This window comes from Rhinolophus sinicus, chromosome 2 (assembly GCF_057876585.1).
Source record: "Rhinolophus sinicus isolate RSI-liver-muscle chromosome 2, RSI-T2T, whole genome shotgun sequence".
NCBI lineage: Eukaryota > Metazoa > Chordata > Mammalia > Chiroptera > Rhinolophidae > Rhinolophus > Rhinolophus sinicus.
In genome coordinates, this window is record NC_142502.1 from 187,065,849 (window position 1) to 187,084,852 (window position 19,004).

The 19,004-nt window shown below is 50.3% G+C and overlaps 1 protein-coding gene across 4 annotated transcripts in view; it reads right to left on the reverse strand.

Moving 5' to 3' along the window:
• Positions 1 to 4,768: 4,768 nt before the first annotated feature.
• RNF144A (ring finger protein 144A) overlaps positions 4,769 to 19,004 on the reverse strand; it is a 97,272-nt gene continuing 83,036 nt past the window's right edge. For all 4 annotated transcript variants that reach the window (XM_074331655.2, XM_019757622.3, XM_074331653.2 and 1 more), the window contains 2 exons: positions 15,266 to 15,355; positions 4,769 to 8,882 (listed from right to left, as the gene is read on the reverse strand). In XM_074331655.2, the coding sequence (XP_074187756.1) occupies positions 8,751 to 8,882; positions 15,266 to 15,355 (222 nt within the window). In that variant the 3' untranslated portion in view covers positions 4,769 to 8,750. The remainder of the gene's footprint in view (positions 8,883 to 15,265; positions 15,356 to 19,004) is intronic.

Sequence of the window (19,004 nt, forward strand, 5' to 3'; positions counted from 1 at the left end):
AGCCATTCCCGCCTCCACTGTACCCATTTCGCAAGAGGCACTTGGACAACGAAACACCATGCTTCATACTGACTTCTAGCATTTCTGCGAGGGTTAGGAAATGCTTCCATGCTAGGCGGTAAGCTCCCTTGTGGAATGAAGAATCGTAGAAGGGGAAAAAAAAAAAAATGGTCATCACCTTGACCATTTTCGAAGGTTTCCTTGGCCAAGATAATCAGTGATTTCTTTTTCTTGTTTCAACATCAAGGTGGTGACGCTGAGACAGCACGGCCTGGCAGGGCCTGTCGCTATGGCTATAGCTGCTGAGACAATGGAGCATTTTGGCAGCATTTGTGTGATTTTTAATTAAGCATCATAGATAAGCTGGATTAAAGGAGGGGAAATGTGAGTTAAGAACTGGGCCCCAGGACAGACTGCGGGCCTGACCAAGGCGGAGTGTGAAGGGAGAGTCACTGGCTGCTGACTTCACCCCCAGGACAAACTGCCTTTAGTTCAGTCACATCTGCACTCCAAGGGCAACCAAAATATGTCAACTTTGATGGACTGTATGTTCTCCTGGAAAGCAGGGGTGATGGTACTTTTCCCTGAAAATGGAACCATTGTCATCCCACAACCCCCCCCCCCCCCCCCCAGGCATGTCCAAAACCCCCTACTCTGGAGCGGCTCCCCCTGCTGGCCGACGTCAGCCTCGCCTTCTGGGATTCCCACACTGTATTTGGTGCAGGTGCATTTGCTTGCGTTTTGCAGAAACGGAAGTTTGCTTTGTTGTAACGCTTCCTCCTTTTTGTCCCTCTTCATTGTCTGGTTGTCCTAATTGGTGTTTGTAATAACTCCCAGTCTACTCTCATCTGCAAGTTTCATTAACATGCTGATTGCTCCTTTGTCGTTAATAAAAACATTAAATTATTATTTCACATTCATTGTGCCCAACGATGAATTAGGAGTTGTGCAGAATAGAGAAACAGATTCAGCTCTGAGCGCACCTCGCTCTCTTGTGCCTGAAAACGTCTCACGTAGCTGAGGATGGTGGAGTTTTGTCCTTTCCTTTCGTTTTCAGGATTTGGGTGCCAGATGGAGCCAGCACACAAAATCTCCAGAAGTTCTCTCTCCTGAGATGAAAGTTATGTGATCTAACCGTTACTCTTGTCATTGATTAAGCCTGACTATCCGGCCAATGTCCCCTCTTCTCCTGGCTTACACCATATGAACGACGTACTTATTTGCTCCTTCAAGCAACAAACATGACTTCACATTAACCAGCACCGACTAGGCACAGCCACTATGCAGTTTGCCTGAAAATGCCACGCCTTCCCACCTCTGTGTTTGTTCTCATCTCTGTGTTTGTCATCCCTTTTCCCCTCTGCCTCTGAGCCAGGCCCAGACCCCGCAGCCCACTCCAAGCACCGCTCAGCCTCCCACACTCAGCTTAGATGGCTAAGGTTGCACATGAGGTGTTCCCAGACCCTGCCTCCTGTCCAAGTCCAGTCACTCATTCAGTCTGCTGAGGTGATGCCATAGGGTCTCAAGCATCCTGTCAGGCAGGGCTGCGGTTTGTCCCACTGACAATCCCACTAGGCCTTGAGCCTCATGAGGATGGGGTCTAAGAAATTTTGCCTCTTTTTGTGCCCTTGTCATATGTGTCTGCAGAGCAAGTGTCTGGTGAAGAATCAATGGTGCCCACGTCGCCGGTGACTCAGCCACCGGCTGTGCACTCAGCCTGCCCTCGGTGAGAGAGACTCTCTTCCACAATGGGCTGCGTGGCCCCTGCCAACGCTGACTTCTGTGGATTTCCATGTCATCCTGCCTCTCGTTTTTACTCCACTTCAGATGGTGGGAATGTCACCGACCAAGGTCATCCTTTCCTAGGAAGCATTTTGCTGTCATGGAAGCACAGCAGCTCCAGGCGAGGCTGCCTGGTCCCCACCACTCTGAGCCCTTCCTGAAGGGAAGCTCTTCTGGGCCCCACTGGCCCTTGCCCTGGAGCACCTCTGGACATCTTGCTGAAGTCCTGAGTGGTGTTCCCACAGGCTGTGGGGCGGTCCTTGACTCCAGTCCACTAGTGACTGTTTTTGGGTGAGACTCTTAATACCATCTGAGCTTTAGTTTCCTCACCTATAAAGGGAAGTGTCCACAATAACAATACTTTTTTCCCAGGGCTGTTGTGGGAGTCAGTTTCATCTGAACAGAATGTTGACATGAGAAGGACAGTTTTGTCCTGCAATGGGCACTATTTCCTGCTAGATGCTGATCCAGACACTTCAAAAGGCCACGTGTGATCATTTGGGGGTGGCAGGGAGGCACGTTTGGTCTATGGCACTGACAGCACCCCAGTGGTCTGTGCGCCTTTGAGGAACTGCCTCCCCCTGGGGACCTCCTGGGGCCAGTGCCCTGCTTCATCTGGCTGGTTGGAAAACAGGTGGGACTGAGGTCTTCTGTCTCCACATGGGAGATTCACCTTCAGACACAGTTCAAACGGTCAGGGACAGAAAGCAAGCTGCCGCACATGGCTGAGGGACGGCTCTGTGTGTCGGTGGCGGTGCATCAGGACAGGAAAACAGGAAACCTGTAACAGGAAACACACGGGTCCCCCATTCCAGGCTGCCCCTCACTGTTGGTATGTCTCGTGGCAATGGCTTCTGCCACCCGTTTCCTCGCCATAGTACGGAGGTGATAGTCCTCGCCGGTCTGTGAGCGTTCAAATGCATGGCAGGAGGCAGTGCCTGGCTCATGGCAGGGTCTCGGTTCACAATAGTTATGTTTTTACCCTATATTGAGACTTTTGCTTCTAGGCCATCTACACTTCCCCTGCATTCCGATCTAATTAATTTTTATAAGTAGTTTTGAAAGACACCCTTCCTCTTCCACCTCGTTTCAATTTAATGGTTGTCTTCTAAACCCAATGACTCCAAGCGACTGTCCCTCTCCCAGTCCACATACACACACAGCCTTTATCTGACAAGCACTTAATAAGTCCCTACTATGTGTCAGACAATACGAGTTGCTGATATAAACGTGCATAACTCATATTTATGCTCATTTCCTAACCCCCTGGATAAAACTAACCATCAAGTCCAACTGTTAGAAGTTTTCAAAATACACTCCCTTTTATATGGTGGGCCTTTTATAGACATTGTGATCATTGATTCTGAAGATGGAGAAAAGCCTGTCCCTTTGGATCTGTCCAGTGTGCTGAGGAATGAATGCTCCACTGTGAGCAAATTTTCTGTCAAGGATAAAAAATAAATAGAATAAAATATTGAGAAAAGAGACAGGTAACTATCCAGGGGAACAAGTAAGTGACTTCTGATTTTCCCATATGCAGAATTTGCTCCATTTTTCTGTGTTAACCAGAATCCCCAGGGTCCCTCACTAGTGGCCTAAGCTGTGATGTAGGAAGGCAAAGTGGTCCAAGCCAGACCTTTCAGTGGCCCTGGGATGACACGAGTGGGCCCTTTGGGATCCCGGATTTGCAGGTGGTGGGGGAGCTTTCTCAACAGCACCGTCGTCCCCATCACTGCTGGAGCTCATTAATGACTTCACATATTGCCAAACACTCTCTTGGTTTACTTGCCTTTCCTCATCTGTCCTTAGAAAGATGCTGCAAAGTATTTTTTACCCTCATTTTCAAATGAGGAAACTGGTGCTCCAGACTGTCACATGCCTGAGAAATCACATGCCTCAGAGGGGACCAACTCTGCTGGCACTTGCATCTTGGATGTGTGGCCTCCAGACTCTGAGACAGTAAATCACTGTTGTTTAGGTCCCCGGTTTGTGGTGATGTTACAGCAGCCCTAGTACACTAACCTCCCGCACCCCACAGCTTCAGCGTGAAGGTCCAGGCCAAAGCTTGGCATTCCGCCCTGAGGTCGGACACGACTCTGCATCCCCAGGGCGCTGGCGGCCCACACTCCTCACATGACTTGTGGCGTTGGCCCATGCCCTGAACACTCGTGCACTCATCTTCGCTTGGCTCACGCCTCCTCATCGGCTGAACGTGTTCGCACACAGCACCCCAACAACGTTCCCTACCTGGCCCACCTCAGCACTGCGCCATCTTCTTCTGACAGCGATTGACAGCTCGACCTCCCCTCCAGACCAGGTGCTGCTGGAGTGACAGCAATGAACCCCGTTAACAAAATACAACTCACCTCTAAATTCTGAGGGTTTTTGAACTTTCGCCTTTCCCTAGCCTTTCACTTCACGCTAATGAACGAGGTGCCTATTCTTCCATGAATTTAGAACAGGCAAATGAAAAAGGTCACTTATTCTAATCTTAGAGTTACTTATTTCTCCTATTGAACAAGAAGTAGCCACATCCATTCCACTTTGTTTTCCAAGCAGAAAAAGAATGTCACTGATTTTTATGGGGGGGAAAATCCCCCATGAAGGTGGTAGGTGTTGAAGTGCTTGTCTTCACGGAGGGAGGTGCCGGTTGAGGCGGCATTCCTGGGCTGGCACCACGAGGAGACAGGGAAAGGCAGGAGGGGGGTGCCTTACCAATGAGCCAGGTCCCTTGGTGACACTCAGGAGAGAGAAAACCGGAAGAGAAAGCTGCTTTCCCAGCGGGTAAGCTCCGTACCCCGCCCGCCCCTCTGTCCACCTCCTTCCCTCATCACACTTTCAATCCCCACCAGCAGTCAACTCAGAATGTACAAAAGATGGAGCCAGACAGGATTTAGAAAAGGAACCTGTATTCTAGCCAAAATATCTTTAAAAAGAAATCCCTTCTGAAAGGGGGGAGAGTGGGGACAGACTACATAAGACACAATACATTTAAAATATGTATTGAAATTACAAATCACACTTATCCATACGATTCCAAAGTACAAAACACAACATTAAAAGGCATTCAAAACAGCTCTTCTATACATCACAGTGTTAGTGACATTTCAAAAACACAAATTTGTTTTTGTTTTTACCACCACTTGTCAAATACATCACATATACAAGTGCATGACTCATTCATGCATGCTTTTATGCAAGATTAAAATACACCCGTGGTAAAATGATCAAAGAAGGAAAGAACAGGCAGGCGTGTGGGGCGCACCCAGCCCTACCTGAAGGCTCCTGGATTGTGGAAGACAGATTGCAGAGACCAGAGGCAGGAGGGCGACCGTGGCCTTCTGCACCCAGACAGTATGCTCCCCGAGTTCTGGTGCCCAGCTACTCCCTTCGTCCCATGTGGCATTTCTGGCAACACTAGTCATAATCTCATTTTGTCTCTTTTCATAACGGCTTGGGTTCATTATAAGGGATAAACAAGCTTTGGTATTTTTTAATGAGAACTTCACGAAGCTTTACACATGCAAAATGTTTTCCCTTGATGGTTTCACTATGATTTGTGTATATATACTATATACAGGGGGCATTTATTAATAAAGGAGAATCTGAGAAGTATACAAAAAGCTCACCCTGGTTCTTTGTACTCCCCTCATTTTTTAAAGACTCCCAAGGGAAATGTCTTCTTCTAATTTGTGAACTACCTTTCAACTTTTATGATACAGGTGAAAAAGATAGAGATGTCTTGAAGTATTTCTTGCACATCTGACACTCCCTTCCCCTTGGCATTGAATCCTAGTCAGGAACTGAGCTGCTTCCTACGCTGGTTTTATGGAATAATATGCTGCAAAGAGAACTCGTTCCCATTTTAAAAGATGCCAGAAGTGGCGAGCGCTGCTTCTCGGTCTGCAGCTACTCCAGGGGGTCAAGGAAGAACTGACGTGGACAGGAATTTGTGCCATGGAAGGTTTTGTCTGTGCTCAGTCTCTGCTACGTGACTACCCGCAGGGACTCCTCTGACAGAGGCAAAGCTTGGCCACCTGGCTACAAGGACACACAGCAGAGTCAGCCTGGGTGGTCAGGAGCATCCAGGCAACCGTCAGAACGTGGTCAGTTTCCAAAGGGACACAAATAACTATGGGGAAACCGTGCCCTCCCTCACCACCGCAACCGCTGGCAGTAGCATCAGCTATGGTCCATCTGGAAGGGTTTTCTTCCCTCTTCCGCGGCTTGATACAGAAGCAGGCATGTGCTCCCAAATGGTCTGTATGAAAACCGTCTGTGAAAGTGAATGTCATTTTCAATTAAGACAAACTGTGCTGGATCACAGGAATGAGCCCACCTAATAAGGGCAGAATTCCCCAGGTTTTACCGGGGAGTGACAGGAAGGTTAAAACCTGAAACGTGGGCCACCCTCCCACGTCCTATTTATATTTTACACCAAGCCTAGTTAGCAGTGCGTCCCCGAGGCCCGTGGGTACGGTGCTGCTGAGGGAAACTCCGAGGGCAGGGAAACGCAACGTTATGGAAGGACCCCCGTGCAATCTTGCTGGTATCTTTCCGGGGAAGGGACGTTTTCAGTTCTGTTGTTACTCAAGCCAAATGAGAAAAGTGAGGCTTGCTTGATGCAAAATCTTGGCGTGAGCAGGTACTCCTTTGGCCCCTGAATCTCTGCGGTCCCTCCCTGGTCAAACCTCGTGCTTGTGAAACATGTCAGAGGTGAAGGCACAAGGATGGTTGGGGCTTCAGATGTGCAAGCTGTGCCCACGGACTCCCCCAGGAGAGACGGACGGCCTGACCCGCTAGGAACAAAACGACCTGAGCTCCAGCCCAGGGAATGCAACCTTTCCGAGGCTCTGCTCCCTCCCCCAAAGGTGAGGGGAGCAGTGTATGGAGTCGTGCAGTGTGCAATGGGCAGCAGTTAGTGCAGGCAGGATGGACTGGGTGGGATGAAGACCTGCCCCGTGGACGTCTCCACACGCGGCCACGAGCCTGTTGTGTTCAGTACATTTTCAAGGGCTCTGGCTAGTCAGCTGCATTCTCAAATCCCAGCAGGAGGCCTCAAGCCGTGCCACTGACTTCATCCTCAGGCCTCCCGCGGTTGTCACCCTCTCAGAAAAGCCATTCTACCTCCAGGCCCTATTGCAACACCTCCAGCTACAGACTTTACCCAGGCTTCGTCCCAACACACAGTCCCAGGCATGTTCTTTCAAACTACAAGTAGGAGAAGTTTTCCACATAATTTTGACACAGACTGGTCTCCTAAATGGCTTCTGTTTCATAAAATAAATACTAGAGGTGAAGAGTGAGGTGATCCTATTTCTTCTAACGTACTGAACATTAAGAAATAAGACATTTCTACATGAGAAGGTGAACCAGGACCTGAGATGAACACGCAGGTAGGAAGGGAAAGATTCAAACACCACCCCATTTTCCACACACGCTTGCAACAAGCAAACGGCCGAGACACAAGTCAGGTTTGGTTTTCAATGTGCTCCTCTGTGGAATGCTTAATAAGTTTTAAAAAGTTCCCCTGTGATGAATCCACAACATTTGCCTTTCCACTATTTTTAGAAGCCCCAAGTTCAATGCAATCGATTTGTTCTTTAAAAGCACATGTGGATTTAAGAGCCGTATTAAAGTCAATTCTCTGTGAAGACACATCCCCCACTTTCCAAAGTCAATTGATGGGATGACATGTGTCTTACTGATCTGTGCATTCTGCTGCCATGGTAACGGTCACACACAGCCTGTAAAAGACAGCCTGTAGAATCCCATCAAAATAACGACACGATGTGAAAGGTGTTTCCGCCAGGGCGAAAGGGTCAGCAACAGGACTGGAGTTCTGTGAGATACGTGATTTGTCCAAAATAGCTTAGTTATTTAAAAACTGAAAATCTGAGAAGCTCCTCCCTTGCAAAGCCAGAGGCCCTGCCTCTGAGAAGCGGGGCCCAGTTCTCTTCCTACTTCCTACTTGAGGAGACTGAGGCCGGTGGCCAAACCATAGTGATCCCGAGTAGAACTGTTTCCGAGTAGAACTATTTCGGAGCACAACATTTGGTTTCTGAAGACATTAAAACTCTGATGACACTCGGGTGAGAAGACACAAGCCTGTGAGCTGAACTGAGTCACCAAAGAGAGAAAAAAACAAAAGGCAAATCTATTGGTGGTGACGCTCCTTTAAACACAACAGCATTTTCAAAGAAATGCAGCGGTATAGGAATCACGTTTCCGATGGTGCACAGCGCACAGCATTCGAAAAGTCGTTACAAGTTTCAAGAAGAACACAAAGGGCATATAAGGCTTCCTAAATCTCCTGAAAAGTGGCCGAGCCAGAAAAGTCATTTCACAATAACTGCTTAAAATGCACATTTCAAGAAAGGCATAGGATGGTTTAGATGCACCTTGTTGATTTTTCACTTCTCAGTTGGAAAGAAAGAAAAAAAAGAACGCCTTCTAAAAAGGATTTTACTAAATGCCATTAGTAATAAAAACAGTTGTCATAAACAGAGCGCTTTTCTCAAGTCGGAATAACTGGATTCAGTCTGAAGTGAGCTGCAATCCTCAAAGACTTCTCTCAGCGTCATGGCACCGAGGAGGAGACGGACAACATTTTGCACGAGAAGCTCCTCTGCAACCCCCAGACATTCCTCGTCTACTGCCAGAGGGAGAAAACTGCCCAGTGTGCTTCTTACAGCACCTCCCTTGTCAAGTTTGCAAGGACCGATTGTGTGGAGACGTGCCCTACCCACGCCAGCCCTGCCTGCCCCATGCCTAGGTGACTCCACCTGTTGTCTCGGCAAATGTTCTGACATCGGTCCCTGAAATCACGGCATCCTGCGTGACACTGTGAAGCTCAATGGGGCACATAAGGCAAGAAAGATGTTTAGTGAGAGGGGGACGGCAGGGAGAGAAAGGGGAGAGTCACGCTTCCCGGAGGCAGGGGTCTTGTTCCAGCAGCATGCCTTCCTCTAGGTGGGTAATGGGTCATCGTCACCTTTACTGCATTTGCACTTGCAGCAAAGTACAAATGGAGTGGCCAGGAGCAGGAAAGGTGAGGCCACCAAGAGCAGGAGCCCAAATCCAGCAAAAATGCCCACGACCTACAAGAGGAAACACAGGATCAAAAGGTAAGTGGCTGGTCTGTAGGTGCCATGGCTGAAGTATAAACAACAGTACCACCCATCCATCCATCATCACCCACATCTCATCCATCCATCCATCCATTATCCACGGCACATCTATCCAACCATCCATCTACCCATCTATCCATCCATCCACATATTCATCCACCCACCCATCCATCATCTCTCCATCATCCATCCATCATCCACCCATATTTCCTACCCTTCACTTTCTTCCCTTCACTCTTCCTCCTCTTTCTCCCTTTCTTTTTACTTCTTTTCTCTTCTCTTCCTCTCCTTCTTTTCATCTGAGCACCCAAACATTCATCCATTGATACGTCCAATTAACCAACATACTTCTCCTGAGCCAGACACTGTACTAGTGTCATGCGGGGTATCAGGCAGGGTGTCATGCGGGGTCTCTGCTCCCGCTCCCCGCATAAGAACACAGGACACGGTGAGGCCAAAAAGGAACACCCACGGAGCCACAGATGGGGGAGTCATACCAATATATTCTCGCTGGCGGCTGGGTTGGAGACACAGGAAGCAGGAGCCACAATGTTCGCAACACTCCCTGCACCCCTTGCAGGCTGAGCCACCACCTTCTTGCCAGCCCCCATTTGCTGCTAGCATAGCCACAGCAGTTATATTAGTGGCCAATGGCTCACTGGTTACAGCTGACGGCCAACTAGCCACAGCTGATGGCCATCCAATCACAGTTGATGGCCATTTACTACCTGAGCCAGCACCTTTCTACGTGAGGCTGAGAGCCTGGAAACTGCTTTCTGGGGCTCTGTCCCCACAACTAGGTGCTGCAAATACAGAGGCACAAAGATCTTGGCCTTCAAGGAGCAGCCAGTCTGATGGAAAAAGATCACGATTTAATCAACTGGTAACAATACTATCAACAAAAACTGCTGTCAGGTTCCAGGTGTACAGGGCCCTCGGGGAGCAGACACCTGCATTTGCTGGTGGGGATGAGAGTTTCCAATGGGAGATGGCTATGATTACAAAGGGAAGGCAGTGGTTAGTAAACAAGAAAGACTGGGATGAGGCATTCCGGACAGGAGACCTGGGAAGACACAGGTGTGGTGCGTTAGGGAGTGACCAGACCTGTATTAATCCTGGAGTGTGAAAACGAGCACTTACTTTTACACATTGTGATTTTGTTTTAAAACATATGTTTACCCCCAGGTTTGAGTAACTGCTGAAAAATAAAAAAAGCCTCAAATGTAGACATGCTGTCATCCAATCTGGCAGTGTGACTGGTCAAAGAAGCAGGACATTTACTCTGACTAGTCTCTTCCATCAGGCAGGGAAGAGCCCAGGATAGAAATCCGAAGATGGAGTTACACCGCCACCTGGTGTTCAGAGAGAGAAGTACGTGAACGTGCTGGGGCACATGGTCCTGATTCTGACTCAGTGTGTTTACGTCATCCTGGGCCTCAAATTTCTCGGTTATAAAATAAACAAATGAGGTAAAAGATCTCCAAGGGCTATGATCAGCCCTGAAACATGATACTATGCTCAAGCTTCCCAGGTGTGTGAATGAAAGTTTGCCTTGATTAGAGTTCTGCCTGAAAACGGTCACACACACACACACACACACACACACACCCATTGCATTTATAAAACAGACTGTATTATAAGTGCTAAGGATCCGTGTGTTCTTCCCAGCCGGTAAGTCCGTTGGTCTGAGCGTAACATCGATGAGGGAACTCCAGTTTGAATTCAGACCCTGCTTTGGTAAAAGCCCGTGCACACCGGTATCTCAAGAGCCCATGGACACACCACAAGGTGTGAGCGATCCCCAGGGCACTCGTGAGCAACGTCCGCTTCTGGGAACACCCTGAGCCCCGAAGGGCCATGGACTCAAAAACGTACGAAAACCCTTGACCAAAGGCTCCATTCCGGGTCCATGCGACACCGTCTTAGATGTCACCCCGTCCATCTTGTCTCTCGTTTGCGTGCCATTCAACGAGCCGGGCTACCCATTCCCTTGCTGGCTGCTGATAGGAGGCTGCAGACACCGCCAGAAGGAAAGCAGCCAACGGGAAGGAAAGAGACCGGACGCAAATGTCCCAAAACAAGCCGAATGGCTTAGTGAGCATGTGATAAATACGCAGCGGGCACAGACCAGACCCTGCCTGAGACAAGCAGACCCGCACCCAGGGCCGGGCTGCCGAGGGGAGCACGGTGACCAGCGTCATTCACGCCGGTGAACCCCGATTTAAAGGACCGATTAACCATTCAAACTGAGCTGCTCGTGGGGTTTACTAGTCAGAGCAGAACACCCTCGTGTGGCCACAGCCGAGTGCCTGTCCCACAATAAACGGTCATTTATGGGAGGGACCAGGACGTTCTGAACACATCCCAGCGCGGTGAAACGCTGCACCAGGGGAGTGACACGCCTGTCAGTCACTGCAATTTGGCGTTGAGCACGGCATGGCGAGTGGCCCAGCACACGCTCCAATGCGGCAGAGGCTGGGACGAGGGCTGGGGTCAGGGACCCAGGGCTGCGTCGCATGCGCTGGGGTCGGCTCTCAGGTCTCCTCTCCATTCAGTGACAGCACCTTGGCAGCCAGCAATAGTCAGTTGGAGCGTGAACAGAATGTTAGATTTTCCCACATAGTCTCTTCCTCCTTCAAGTGGCCCTAATTTCATTTCACTTAAACAAAGCCCTGGGCGACCTCCCGGATTCCCCCACGGCCCCTGCATCCCCCTCCCCTGCTCACCACACGCGTAACCCCCGGCTCGCCCTTTCTGCCTGGGTCCCTCTCGGATTTCAGCTCAGCTCCCAGACCTTTGTTTAAGTGAAATGAAATTAGGGCGACTTGAAGGAAGAAGACTGTGTGGGGAAATCTAACATTCTGTTCACATATGTTGACACCCACATGCACACGGGTAGCCATGTAAGCTGGGAATCCAGGGGAGCAGTTAGGGGCACAAACCCAAGTGAAGCGAAATCACTGAGGTCCTGGGAGGGCCGTGGGTGCCAGGAATGCAGGTAGAGGCTAACGGGACACCTCCCTCACTGCCGTGGCCACAGCACTGGTCCCACCTCCCTGGAAACGTAGAGTAGCAAATCCTGTTGGACCCTGAATTATAATGCACCCCAATTTTGTCATTTCACCAATAGAAAACTCTAAGGTCAGAAAGCGATTCCAGAGGACCCAGGATTTGTGTGACACAGAGAGGACTAGGCCTCCTGGTTTCAGTGCAAGACACAACTCATGCGTATTTTACTGAGCTCAGAGAAAAGACCCTTGAACAAACAGGTCACTGCACAGGCTTCCAGGACACCAGCGTTTCTGGAGAAATCAATCACCAGCCAGCAATCTTAAATGCCCCCCTTTGGCTAAAAGTGAGCCCCCCCTTTACCGTGAGCTACAAATGTCTGTTCTCTGCGCAGAAAAAGAAGAACCAGTGTGGGTAACGCTCTCCCACATTGGGAGCTGGTGTCCTGAGGAAGCAGACTGACTCTAGTGAAAGAAACACTCCTTTTAGCTCTTAAGCAGGATGCCCCATTTCTGGAACTGCACTGGAAAAAGGCAGGCGGACACTTCACAGCCACCGTGTATGTTAATGGAGTGTCCGAGGGCAAATGAAAGGGCCAGGCTGGGAGCGTCTGGCGCTCACATCCAGCAACTCCGTGGTGAATAATACAGGTGACATCTGCTCCCACGCCGCCTCAGAGCCCTCACAACCCTCCTTCCCATGCTGATTGGCAAAAGCACTGTGTCAGCAAGAGACGTGCTACACAGAATACAAAATAACATCACTTGGCACAAAATAAAATTCTATAAAACCTTTACTTTACAGAGACATATGAGGTGTGATCCCAAAGTACGTGAATGTTTAAGTTAAAAAACATTTACTACAGTAAAAGACATATTGCCATTAACCCCTCTCAAAATACCCCCCCTTGCTTCCAACACACGTATCCCATCGTTCTTGCCACTTTCTGAAGCAGTTCTGGAAGTCCTCTTTTGTGAGTGTCTTTAGTTGCGCTGTCGTGGCTGCCTCGACGTCCTAAATCATGTGGACTTTGGGGAAGAGCCAGAAGTCGCACGGTGCCAGATCCGGTGAATAAGGTGGGTGAGGACACACCATAATGTTTTTATTTGACAGAAATTGCCGTACCTGAAGCAGTGTGTGACATGGAGCGTTGTCATGATGGAGGATGAAGTCAAGACATGAAAGAGGACATCCAGAACTGCTTCAGAAACTGGCAGAAACAATGGGATAAGCGTGTTCGAAGCGAGGTAGAATGTTTTGAGAGGGATTAATGGCAGTGTGTCTTTTACTGTAATAATTTTTTTTATTTAAACATTCACCGTATTTTGTGATCACTCCTCGTAGAATTCTTCCATTCATGGCCCGATTCCCTTGCTAGAAAAGTCCATTTGAAAGGGTGCTATGTAAAAAGCATTTGGCTGAGAATACTTTTTCTCCCACGAAAACATTGAAGGCGGCCTATGATAATTGCAAAGAGGCACACTAAAATTCTCAACAATCTCTTAAAACAATTCTACCTAAGTTCACATCTAGAGGGTGGGGAGCAGGGACCTTGCAATATCAACAAATTATACTGGGCAACTGATGACAGCCCCTAAAAGCTGGGAGTCACAGGACACTGGATTCAAGGGCATTTCCTGAATACATGGAGGGAGGCCTGAGCTGGGTGAGTGGTAGGCAGAAGGAGACGCATTTCCCCAGGGAGCGCATGACCCACACTGGACAGAAGCTTAAGCGAAGACCCACATGCCAGAGGGCAGCACATGTGATGCGTGTGGGAGACGGTGCAGATGAGAAGGACAAATGTGAAAGTGGCGAAAATGAGCTCTGAGACTGAGGTCCACAACTGACCCTTCAGCCCAATCTGGTCTGCAATCTGTTTTGTTTGTTATTACAGCTTTATTGAGCTGTAATTCCCATACCTTACAACTCCTCCACTTAAAGTGTACCATTCAACGGGTTTTAGTGCATTCAGACTTGGGCAACCATCCCCAGTCAATTCTGCCACCTGTTGTTTAAAGAGCTTGTCTGGAATGCAGCCATGGTTCTCTAGTGACATATTGTCAGCGGCTGTTTTTTCCCACCAGACACAGTTGAAGGTTGCGACAGGGATCTTACAGCCTGCAAAGCCAACATGCCTACCACCGGGCCGTCTGCAGGGAACGCCAGCCGACCCCTGCTGTGCACCCCAGTGGCTTGGCTCCGGGGTCTGCAGTGAGGATTATCCAGGAAGCACAATGATGGGTGGGCACTTCCTATTCTCGTGCACCTGCCCTGGGACCTGCTCCCTTATGTCCCAGATGGGGCTGACAGGCCTGCGACAACGGGCTGACAGCCACCGTGAATGCAATATCAGCTGTGAACCTTCCAAGCCTCTTCTCCAGCCCGGGAGTTCCCACAGACCCGAGTCCCCCCCAACCCACCTCCTGCTCACTTCCCACTTCATGCAGAGTGAGCTCCGGATGTCTTCCTGTGCCAGCAAAGCCCTTGGGGTCTAGCCTCTGAGATCGCCTCTGACTATTTCTGCCTCCATCTCAGTCCTTCTCTGTCCCAGGGATCTTCAGGCCACAGTTCCACCACCAACCCATCCCTGTTCCCTCTGCCTGGACTGTCCCCTTTGCCCTGCCCCTATACCCCAATGGCCAGCCACAGGCGCCACACAATCTAAGAGACCCTCCCCCAACCATCACCCCCATAGCCGAGTATGTGCTGCTTGCTTAGGGTCTCTGTCCCAAAACAGAATGAGGGTCCTTTAAGAGGAGAACGCATCTATCTCACTGGAGTATTTCCAGCGCGTAGACTAGTACCTGGCATACTGCAGGAAATAAAGATGTGCTGAAAGTATGAATAAATATCAGCACACAGGCCCTCTGTCAACTCCACAGGCTGCAGAGACCTTACTGGGCAGGGACTTTTTCTGTTCTCTCCCTGTCACCCTTCCCTGTGACTAACTCACTCTCCTCAGAGCCTCTACAGGAAGCTCTTCCTCCCTTAAGCGAGATACAAGGATTAACTACACACAGTGAACCGTTACCAAGACCATGAGTGAGGAGCAATGGATCCATCACCTGCTGTTAAGATTCACTATGTGCTAAAGGTGATGCGTCTTCACTCCAGCTTTGGGTCCGGGTGACCGTGAACGTCGTCAGCCCAGGACCACATTTCCTAGCTCTGTTTCTCTTCACTGCAGATCTCCAACCAACTAGCAAGTCTTCTAGAAACCACACACACAGGCGTGCGCGCGCGCGCACACACACACACACACACACACACACACACACACACACACATGCACGCACGCTTTCTCTTCCTGACATCAACGTTCCAGGTGAGTGGCCTCCTACCTGGGTCCGGTGCCAGATCACAGAAGCCCTGGAGTGGCCCAGCTTGTTGCGGCAGGGTCCTTTATCGTAATGGATCAGGAGGAAATCATCCTGAGGAGGAAGACAAAGAGCAGGGTCCATGAGCAAGTCAGCTCGGCTCAGTGAATGAGTCCTGCCTGGGCCGAGTTTCCCTTTTTGTACCCAGTGAATGATGATGTGGTTGATGGCAGAAAAAGGGCAGGAATTCCACACACGACCCTGGCAGCTCCAGGCCAGACCCCTCGGACTGGGCACAAGAGGGAGCCCTGACCACGATTTCCACCTCAGCCTGAAGAAGGCGGCCCTGGGCGCAGTGGTCACTCTTGGTTTTGCAGGAAAGAGAGAATCCTGTGATGGAGTCTGATCAAGTAGATCAGAGCCTCTTGCTACTCAAAGGCCACTCCTGGCCCTGGCTGTGGTTTATCCCACTGGAATCCTTCTGCCTTTACGTCTTCCTTTCGTCCTGGCAGGACTATTCCTGGATTTGATGGTTTCCTTTATCTCTGGCCGCCCTCCTCCAGGAGTGCCAGACCTCTCACCTGTAAAGTGCTTCCACTCCGCTCAGACCCTGAAAACGTTCTCCTTGCTTGGGAACCAGCCTTTCCAATTTCTACAACTGTCCAGGAGGGGGCAGTAGCTCCCTTCTGACTCTGGGGAGACAGGCTGTTCTCCAGGTGCTCTGACATTCCACCTCCACCTTCCCTTGAGACCAGGACCGGACTGTCAGGTTCCTCTTACTGATGCCAATCTCTTCAGCTATGTGCCCGGGCCAGTGTTTGGCACCCAAACCTCAACAAGCACCAACTGAGCTTGCAGCAATGGATTTTCTAGACAAAACCCTCTGTCCCTCCACGTACAGGAAGTGCCACTGTCCCCCCTTCCTCCATAAAAAGAAGTAACTCAGTAAGAGCACAAAGGAGGGGCCGATGTCTGTCCATTCATTTAACGGAGGGTGCAAACAGCCTCTTTTTGAGAAGAGTGAATAAGTACAGGGCCCAGTGTGTCTGAGAGGACAGGAAGTCATTCTTCCGAGAACCCAGGAGAGCTGGACACAGTGGCTCTTGTCTGGCCCTTAAAATCAGCTCTGCTCAAACCAGACTGGGTGGCTGCAGCCAGCCCGTGAGCACTCCTCTCGCCCTGAGGACCGTGCAGGCTTTGCTGATTTTAGGGCAGCGCCAGGGGCCTGAATACAGACATGCGGCATGAAACCCTGGCTCTTCTGGGACAGCAGTGAGATGCCTATGGGGGAGGTGGGCAGTCCCAGCCTCCCACTACCTGCCTGCCCCCTTCACCCACACCCCTCACCTACAGGGACGCACAGGTGTAAATGAAGGTAACGTCTCCTCCCGCCGGCGCTCTGTCTTCTCTGCAGCTACTGCTGAAGACGTGGGCCCGCTGTGAACTCTCGCTTCCCGAAACTCTTACAGTACTTCCCTCACCACTCACATTAATTTGCACATACCCCTGACATCAGTTCATTTTTCATTTGTATTGCTCATTTTCTCAGACTGCCTGTCGAAAAGTCTGGCACCATAGGCTCCTGAAAAGTTTCTGAGCTTGTTTTCTGAAACAGGATCAGAATCACGTGGCCCAACCCAGATGACAGGTCTTCTGTGATCTCTCCACTGTCAGACGCGGACAACGCCGGCTGCTACTGTCACCTGCACAGCTTACGGAAAACGCAGGTTCCCAGCTGCACCCCCATGAATCATGGCCCCCAGGTCTCGGGTAGGGCCCAGCTCACAGCCTTCCTGTGGCCCTGGTCTGACCAGTGGCCACCGGTGCTTGGGAAGCAGAGGCCCCATCTAGAGGACACACTCCTCAGCCCGGCACACGGAGTCATGGCCGCGACTTCTCCTTCTGGCCACGTTCAGGCCGCGTGCTATTTATGTCCGCCTGCATCACGTCCAGCTGCCTGGTGAGCTAACTCTCCCTCTACTGTCACCGAGCCCCGACCTGCCCAGACCCAGTGCCTGCTCCTCCCCGGGCTGCTGCCAGCGGCCTTTACACCCTTCATCCTGACGCACTCCACACAAGGCCCCAGTGCCATCAGCCACCAGGAGCCTCTCAACCCAGAGGTCACCAGCTCCCCATGCCCTGGACGGGGCGTGGCCAGCCAGCCACCCCTGGAGTTGAGCTCTGACAGACACTCAGGACCTGCTTCCCGGACAAAGTGAGAGATGGTTTAAACAGTACCTATCTTCTCTCTACAAAAGCACTCTAATCCGCTTTGACAATGTATAAACGATTTCATTGTGAGTTCAGTTTATTGATGAAGCCTGGGGCATACCAGCCCCAGGACCTGGCAGCAACCCCAGTGCATTTTGTGATAGGGACCATTTCCTTAGTATTGTTCAGAGAAGTTTCATTATGCTCCTGGGTGGAAACAGAAACAATGGAGCCGGGATGGAAAGCTGCAAATCGGGGAGATGGTCAGAGATAAAAATAAACTCCTTCCAACAATCCCACCCATTAAGGTTTGAGCCTTTGTCAAAGACTGGCTTGCAGCAGCTTGGTCTGACCCAAAGTTGTTGAGTTTTGGAGTGTGAAGGTCAGAGCAGGGATGCAGGGTCCCTCTCTCGCTCCTTCAGGGCTTTTGGGAAAGACTATCAACCTTCTTGAAAAAAAGGAAATCGATTCCAACTCTCATGGATAGATTGAGTGTATTAAATAAAATAGGTATGAAGAAGAAATTGCACAGTGCTGGCACAGAACAATTACTTCAATAAATAATAACTATTTATCTCCCCCACCAAAAAAAAATATAAAAGAAAGTGTGTGTGGCCCCTTTCGACTGTACTCGTAAGTAACAAATGCTGGTGCAACCAAGGTTCCTTATGACTTTGATTAAATTTAGTTTTAAATCCCAGTTCTAGAAATCATATCCCTCTTTATATATACCCCTCGGAAACCTAGCCTTTCCCCTGAATAACCAGCAACCCCGGAGGCAGCAGAACACAGTAGCCTGGACCTGACTAATGGTCACACAGTGAGACCTCTGGCCGGTAAAGGCAACATCTTACCTAAGTTATGTTTCAGCTCAGAGCCCTAAGGTGGAATGACTCCCTGGCCACTGTCCCAGGAGACCAGACAGAGGGATGCCTGAAAAGACCTCAGAACTGTCCTCAAGACCTGAAGAGACGACTCATTACCTTTACCTCACCTCCGACCAATCAGCTCCCAGCACGACCCTGAACCCTTAACCCATGGTGTCGTGTGACTTTGCCCCATAGAATCTGTAACCCACAGGCCATCGGGGAGCCAGGTCTTTGAGTGCCAGCTCACCTGTGTCTCAGGGCTTGGTGCCGTTTCCTTAAATAAACCTCTACTTTCTTTGCTGCAATCTCCTGTTCACATCTAGTTTGGCTCTGATGAGCGCAGGTTAACGAGCCCCCTGAGTTCGGTCACACTGGGAGGCTGTGTACTCGGCCAAGAGGCAGGAGTCACAGGCCTCACCAGTGAGGGGCCCGGGGGTGGGGCCTGGCCAGGAGCAGAGGAGGGCTAAGGGACAGGATGAGGACAGGAGTCCTTGCTGCATTCCTGTGCAGAGACTGGGTGTGGGGGGTGGGGGTTCCCGAGGAGGAGGGAAGAGTCCGGGAGACGTGGAGCCACGTTCCTGTTTTCGCATGCTGTCTGCTCCCAGCCCTGCCTTTACGCACGGGTCTTAAATCCTTGTTACCGTCCTTGATCAATGGCCCCAATTCCTTCAGAGTCTGCTTTC